Source organism: Balaenoptera borealis, assembly GCF_965194805.1.
Source record: "Balaenoptera borealis genome assembly, chromosome: 1".
NCBI classification, from domain to species: Eukaryota; Metazoa; Chordata; class Mammalia; order Artiodactyla; family Balaenopteridae; genus Balaenoptera; species Balaenoptera borealis.
Window position 1 is genome coordinate 96,614,774 of NC_138860.1, and position 8,102 is coordinate 96,622,875.

General features: G+C 41.7%; 1 protein-coding gene across 1 annotated transcript; it reads right to left on the reverse strand.

Annotated features, from left to right (window-relative positions):
* Nucleotides 1-1,657: 1,657 nt before the first annotated feature.
* On the reverse strand, nucleotides 1,658-8,102 carry LOC309608875 (transmembrane protein C1orf162; the record flags this gene model as incomplete). Its single annotated transcript, XM_082349511.1, has 4 exons — nucleotides 1,658-6,895; nucleotides 7,111-7,150; nucleotides 7,199-7,626; nucleotides 8,010-8,102. The coding sequence occupies 4 exons, from the start codon at nucleotides 8,100-8,102 to the stop codon at nucleotides 6,734-6,736; spliced, it is 723 nt and encodes a 240-aa protein (XP_082205637.1). The 3' UTR covers nucleotides 1,658-6,733.

Genomic DNA, 8,102 nt, shown 5'->3' on the forward strand with positions numbered 1-8,102 from the left:
TCTCTGCAAACGACCCAATTTCATTCCTTTGTGTGGCTGAGTAATATTGCATTGTGTATATGTACCACATCTTCTTTATCCATTCGTTTGTTGACAGGCATTTAGGTTGCTCCCATGACCTGGCTATTGTAAATAGTGCTGCAATGAACACTGGTGTGCATGTGTCTTTTTGAATTATGCTTTTCTCTGGATATATGCCCTGTAGTGGGATTGCTGGGTCATATGGTAATTCTATTTTTAGTTTTTTAAGGAACCTCTACACTGTTCTACATAGTGGCTGTATCAATTTACATTCCCACCAACAGTGCAAGAGGGTTCCCTTTTCTCCACACCCTCTCCAGCATTTGTTGTTTGTAGATTTTCTGATGATGCCCATTCTGACTGGTGTGAGGTGATACCTCATTGTAGTTTTGATTTGCATTTCTCTAATAATTAGTGGTGCTGTGCAGCTTTTCATGTGCTTCTTGGCCATCTGTATATCTTCTTTGGAGAAATGTCTATTTAGGTCTGCCCATTTTTTGATTGGGTTGTTTGGTTTTTTAATATTGAGCTGCATGAGCTGTTCATATATTTTGGAGATTAATCCTTTATCCGTTGATTTGTTTGCAAATATTTTCTCCCATTCTGAGGGTTGTCTTTTCATCTTGTTTAGAGTTTCCTTTGCTGTGCAAAAGCTTTTAAGTTTCATTAGGTCCCAGTTGTTTATTTTTGTTTTTATTTCCATTACTCTAGGAGGTGGGTCAAAAAAGATAGTGCTGTGATTCATGTCAAAGAGGGTTCTTCCTGGGCTTCCCTGGTGGCACAGTGGTTGAGGGTCCGCCTGCCAATGCAGGGGACATGGGTTCGAGCCCTGGTCTGGGAGGATCCCGCATGCCACGGAGCAACTGGGCCCGTGAGCCACAAATACTGAGCCTGCGCTTCTGGAGCCTGTGCTCCGCAACGAGAGAGGCCGCGATGGTGAGAGGCCCACGCACTGCGATGAGGAGTGGTCCCCGCTTGCCACAACTAGAGAAAGCCCTTGCACAGAAATGAAGACCCAGCACAGCCAAAGACAAATGAAGAAAAAAATAAATTTAAAAAAAAAAAAAAGAAAACCCTGGAAAAATCTTAAAAAAAAAAAAAAAAGAAGTTTCTTCCTATGTTTTCCTTTAGGAGTTTTATAGTGTCTGGTCTTGTGTTTAGGTCTTTAATCCATTTTGAGTTTATTTTTGTATATGGTATTAGGGAGTGTTCTAATTTCATTCTTTTACATGTGGCTGTCCAGTTTTCCCAGCACCACTTATTGAAGAGGCAGTCTTTTCTCCATTGTATATTCTTGCCTCCTTTGTCATAGATTAATTGACCATAGGTGCATGGGTTTATCTCTGGGCTTTCTATCTTGTTCCATTGATCTATATTTCTGTTTTTGTGCCAGTACCATGTTGTCTTGATTACTGTAGCTTTGTAGTAGAGTCTGAAGTCAGGGAGTCTGATTCCTCCAGCTCCGTTTTTTTCCCTCAAGATCGATTTGGCTACTGGGGGTCTTCTGTGAATCCATACAAATTTTAAGGTTTTTAAATTCTAGTTCTGTAAAATATGACATTGGTAATTTGATAGGGACAGCATTGAATCTGTAGATTGCTTTGGGTAGTATAGTCATTTTCACAATATTGATTCTTCTAATCCAGGAACATGGTATATCTCTCCATCTGTTTGTGTCATTTTTGATTTCTTTCATCAGTGTCTTATAGTTTTCTGAGTACAGGTCTCTTACCTTCTTAGGTAGGTTTATTCCTAGGTATTTTATTCTTTTTGTTGCAATGGTGAATGGGATCGTTTCCTTAATTTCTGTTTCTGATCTTTTGTTGTTAGTGTATAGGAATGCAAGAGATTTCTGTGCATTAATTTTGTATCCTGCAACTTTACCAGATTCATTAATTAGCTCTAGTAGTTTTCTGTTGGCATCTTTAGGATTATCTATATATAGTATCATGTCATCTGCAAACAGTGACAGTTTTACTTCTTCTTTCCAATTTGTATTCCTTTTATTTCTTTTTCTTCTCTGATTGCCATGGCTAGGACTTCCAAAACTATGTTGAATAATAATGGTGAGAGTGGACATCCTTGTCTTGTTCCTGATCTTAGAGGAAATGCTTTCAGTTTTTCACCATTGAGAATGATGTTTGCTGTGGGTTTGTCATATATGGCCTTTATTATGTTGAGGTAGGTTTCCTCTCTGCCCACTTTCTGGAGAGTTTTTTATCAAAATGGGTGTTGAATTTTGTCAAAAGCTTTTTCTGCATCTATTGAGATGATCATATGGTTTTTATTCTTCAATTTGTTAATATGGTGTATCACAATGATTGATTTGCGTATATTGAAGAATCCTTGCATCCCTGCAATAAATCCCACTTGATCATGTAGTATGATCCTTTTAATGTGTTGTTGGATTCTGTTTACTAGTATTTTGTTAAGGATTTTCGCATCTATATTCATCAGTGATATTGGTCTGTAATTTTCTTTTTTGTAGTATCTTTGTCTGGTTTTGGTATTAGGGTGATGGTGGCCTTGTAGAATGAGTTTGGGAATGTTCCTGCCTCTGCAATTTTTTGGAAGAGTTTGAGAAGAATGGGTGTTAGCTCTTCTCTAAATGTTTGATAGAGTTCACCTGTGAAGCCATCTGGTCCTGGACTTCTGTTTGTTGGAAGATTTTTAATCACAGTTTCAATTTCATTACTTGCAATTGGTCTGTTCATGTTTTCTATTTCTTCCTGGCTCAGTCTTGGAATTTGTCCATTTCTTCCAGGTTGTCCATTTTATTGGCATACAGTTGCTTGTAGTAGTCTCTTATGATGCTTTGTATTTCTGCGGTGTCCGTTGTAACTTCTCCTTTTTCATTTCTAATTTTATTGATTTGAGTCCTCTCCTTTTTCTTGATGAGTCTGGCTAAAGGTTTATCAATTTTGGTTATCTTCTCAAAGAACCAGTTTTAGTTTTACTGATCTTTTCTATTGTTTTCTCTTTTTTTAAATTAATTAATTTATTTATTTATTTTTGGCTGCCTTGGGTCTTCTTTGTTGTGCGCAGGCTTTTCTGTAGCTGTGGTGAGCAGGGGCTACTCTTCGTTGTGGTGCACGGGCTTCTCTTTGTGGTGGCTTCTCTTGTTGCAGAGCACGGGCTCTAGGCGTGTAGGCTTCAGTAGTTGTGGCACGTGGGCTCAGGTTGCCTATATCCACTTCATTTAGTTGTTTTTCTGGGGTTTTATCTTGTTCCTTCATCTGGTATATAGCACTCTACCTTTTCTTCTTGTCTATCTTCCTGTGAATGTGGTTTTTGTTCCACAGGCTGCAGGATTGTAGTTCATCTTGCTTCTGCTGTCTGCCCTCTGGTGGATGAGGCTATCTAAGAGGCTTGTGCAAGTTTCCTGATGGGAGGGACTGTTGGTGGGTACAGCTGGGTGTTGCTCTAGTGGGCAGAGCTCAGTAAAACTTTAGTCAGCTTGTCTGCTGATGGGTGGGGCTGAGTTCCCTCCTTGTTGGTTGTTTGGCCTGAGGCGACCCAGCCCTGGAGGCCACAGGCTCTTTGGTGGCGCTAATGGCGGACTCTGGGAGGGCTCACACCGAGGAGCACTTCCCAGAACCTTTGCTGCCAGTGTCCTTGTCCCCACCGTGAGCCACAGCCACCCCCTGCCTCTGCAGGAGACCCTCCAACACCAGCAAGTAGGTTTGGTGCAGTCTCGTATGGGGTCACTGCTCCCTCCGCCTGGGTCCTGATGTGCACACTACCCTGTGTGTGACCTCCAAGAGTGGAGTCTCTGTTTCCCCCAGTCCTGTCAAAGTCCTGCAATCAAATCCCGCCAGCCTTCAAAGCCCGATTCTCTGGGAATTCCTCCTCCCATTGCTGGACCCCCAGGTTGGGAAGACTGACTTGGGGCTCAGAACCCTCACTCCAGTGGGTGGACTTCTGTGGTATGTGTTCTCCAGTTTGTGAGTCACCCACCGAGCGGTTATGGGATTTGATTTTATTGTGATTGTGCCCCGCCCACCATTTCACTGTGGCTTCTCTGTTGTCTTTGGATGTGGGGTATCTTTTCCGGTGAGTTCTAGTGTCTTCCTGCCAATGATTGTCCAGCAGTTAGCTGTGATTCAGGTGTTCTTGCAAGGGGGAGTGAGCGCATGTCCTTCTACTCTGCCATCTTGAACCAATCTCCTTCCTCTTCATTTTTAAATCTCTTGTGTGCAGCTTTCAAAGAGCACATGGTCTCTTCTGCAACTCCTGGGGGCAGGTGAGCCTCTGTTTGGGTTGCCGGGAGGGGCGGGGGCTCGCCATGGTGCATGGAGTTCAGGGTTCTGAAGCCCACTTCTCTGCAGCTATGGTTTATGCTTATATTCTCCTATGTTTGTAATAAAGATACTACTTTGTTCTCCAGATCCTGAGTCCTCTTATTTCTCAGTTGGTCTAGAATTCAGGTGGGAAATGTGAACACTAGGTATCAGGCTCCCTGAAAATCCTCAACAAGGTAAATGAAGAACTTCAAAAGTTACAAAAATGTTTTTAAGGGAAAGCATACCTCCTCCCATCCCTGCCCCTCAGTCCCTCAGTTATCACATTCCTCTCCCCAGGGGCAATTACTAAGATCAGTTAGTTGTGTTTTCTTTTAGAGACAGACTAAATAAGTACAAATACAGGTGCAAACTCAGTAATAGTGTGTAACAGTGTGAACTCAGGTGAGTTGTTTGACCTCTCTGTGCCTCCATTTTTGTATCTAAAAATGAGAATAATAATAACTGTAACCTCCTAGTGTCTTGTGGGGATTCCATGACCACACACCAAGCACTCAGAATAGTGATTGGAGTATAACAAGACTCACTAAGTTTTAGTCAGTTTGATGAATGCTGCAATTCAAGTTACATAGTGACTTCCCACATGTTTAAGTAGGATACATTCTTAGAAATAGAATTAGAAATGTTGTTAGCTGTTGCCAAAATGCTTTTCACAGTAGTTGTGTCAACTCACTCTCCTACCAGTAGTATATGTGTGTCTTAGTTCCCCGCAATCTTGCCCAAACGTTTTGTTAGCAAACTTTTTGAATTTTGCTAATCTTATTGATGAAAAATATCATTTAATTGTAGCTCTAATTATGATTTCTCTTAATATGAGTAAAGTTGAGTTTCTCTTCATATGTTTAAAGGGATTTATATTTCCTTTTCTGTGACTAGCCCAACATTATCCATTGTTCTTTTTCTTTTCTATTGAGTTGTTGTTTTTTTCCCTGTTGATTTATAGGAACTCTTAATAGATTAAGAAAATCAGCCCTTTGTCTACAAGATGCTCTGCAAGTATTTTCCCAACATGTCATTTGTCTTTTGTCTTTTGAAGATTACTTTGTAAGTCAAGCTAATTAGTCTTTCCTGGTTTATTAAACAGGTGTCCTTCATTCAAAGTCATGCTCCACTCTGTTGTTTTAAAAGTCCTCCCATATTTTCTTCCAGTACTTTTACGATTTTTAAAAAATTTTTGACACATCTGGAATTTTGATACCAGGAGTAAGATATAGATCTGATCTTATTCTCATCTACATGGTTACCTAATTGTCTCAACACCATTTATGAATAAACTAATTTCCCCCAAATGATTTGATATGCCATCTTCATCATACTCTAAACTTCCCCATGTATTTTTGGTCTATTTCTGGTCTTTCTATTTTATCCCTTTATTTATTTATTCATGAACCATTAACATGTTTTAATTAGACATTCTTAAGAAAACAGTAATTTTAGTTAGCTGTTAAGGCCAGCCTTCCCATATTTTATTTGCTTATTTTTATGAATTTTCCTGGATTTGCTTTCTTGTTTATTGTTTACATAGGAGAGTTAGAATAATCTTACCTAGTAAAAAATAATCTTATTCATATTTTTACTAAGATCGTCTATGGGGTTATTCATTGGGATTTGGCAGAGGTGGTTAACATTTAGATTAATCTTTAGTTCCCATAGAGTGTTAGGCATATATCATATGCTATAGAACGGAGATGGACATCCACATTTGAATAGTGCTTTAGCCAATAGAGACCTTGTATTTGTGTAGAGCTCTGGGATGTACAGAGTACTTACATATATGATATCTCATTTATTCTTACATTAAGAGATAAGTGTTATTAGTTCTGTTTTCAAGATGAGGAAATTGAAGCTTCAAAACTTTAACATACTTGCCGCAATGAATGAAGGCAGCTAGTTAGTGGTAGAGTTTGAGACCTGTGCCCCAATCGATCCTGAGTTAGTTCCAGAGTACCATCACCTCCTTAGGCTTTTCTGGCTGTGGATGAGCTCTGCACCTCTGGAGGTGATGGGGAAAGACACACCAATGATGGAGAAAGAGCCAGCATTGCAGAGAGTTTGCTTTTATTTGTAACCCTCTCTAGATTGTTCATTTGGTTGACTTGTCCCAAGTTGATCAATGATGCTGAGGGAATACTCTTTGTGCCCTGAGCTCTGTGCCACACACTTGGAAGGGGACAAGGAAGGCAGTCTCAGCCCTCAAGGGGCTAATTGGCTGTCTGTCCAAGTGGAAGGGCCAGCAATCTTTTCTCAGGCCAGGAAAAAGACTGACCCTTGGTCTTCAAAACTGCTGGCTAGCATTGCCTGATCACACCCAGACAACTCCGACTGTGGTTTCACCCAGGTCGTAGTCCAAAATTTGTTAAAAGGGAAAGTGATGTATGAAGACAATGGAGCTGAGATGAGAGGAACGGGACTCACACCTCACTGGAAAGGCAAGGTGAGTTTGTTACTTTAATTTGAGCATAGACAATGGAGTCCGAGTCTGAAGAATGGTTCATGGTCAGGTGATTGCTCTTTTTTTTCGAGATTTTGAAAGTCATGTTGGCATAGGTAAGTGCCTCCTCTGGGGGTGAAAACTACACAGGAAGAAGGAGGAGGAATGAGTGAGTTCAATTTGGAGGAAGGTATCTCTTAGAAGCAAGTGACATTTAGAAGCAACTTAAAGAGATCAGAAGAGCCCTTCAAAAAATCACTTGCCCAGTGTCCAGAGAAATAACACTACTCTAGTCGATAGAAGGAAATTCCACTGGCAGCAGGCCTCCATATCCAGGAAACAGCATGGTCGTCTTACCTCGGCTGGAGGAACTGAGTGAGGATCCAGGACCCGGGGACTGGAGTGACCTGCCACAAGTGCCAGGAAGAAGAGGGACAAGTCTCACCAATGGGGTCTGGAGGAATTGGAAGCTTCTCTCTTCAATCTTGGGTGAAGGGATGGGGTGGGGTGGAGGTGTTGGAGGTGGGCGGGGTGGAGGGTGGGGTGGAGGGTGGGGAGGGCCAGGAGAGAAGTAAAGGGATTTGAGTCCTCGGTCTGTAGAGAGGGGTGGGCTATGCAAATTTTACTCCCCTTTAAAGCTAACTCTATTCTCGAAGACAGAAAAAGAAGGGCTGTCGCAGCTCTTGGAGACTTACATTTTCTGTAGCTCTTTATGATGAGGAAGACAAGGGCCATCAGCAGCAGTGTCAGTAGAACCCCACCAAGAAAAGTTAAGACCAAATATTCATTGCTGTTGTGGCGAAGAAAATGAGCAGATGACCCGCTGGGCTTTTTGAAGTCCTTTCCTAAAGACCAGAGGGTGACCTTTCCCACCTATGGGTAAATCCCTGAAATAGCTTTCACAGTGGTTAGTTAACTTTCAATCTCACCCCTGGGTTTTCAGCTTTTGGTTTTGGGGTTCCAGATCCATTTGAGGGCTCAATAAAAGCTGTGGCTCTCTTCCCCCTTAAAAATGTTCACAGGACTGCACACAGCAAATTTTATCTATAAGCTTAGGGAATTCATGAATCTCTCGAGGCTTGGGGGACCCCAGGTTAAGAAACACACTCTGAAGGTAAAAAACTGATTTAGTTCCTCCTCTGTTTCTGGTCCCTTCTCCTCAGACCTCCCTCCCCAAGTCCATAAGGCAAAGCATTCAACACAAAATCAAATGCCATTCGGTATGAGATGAAATGGGTGGGAGGATGCTTGCTTACTCGGGGTGGCAAGAGAAGCAGGGTGCAGAGGTCACTGCCGGGGCTGCTGTGGAGTGGGTGCTTTGTCTGTCTTTGAGAGAACACGAAGGGCAT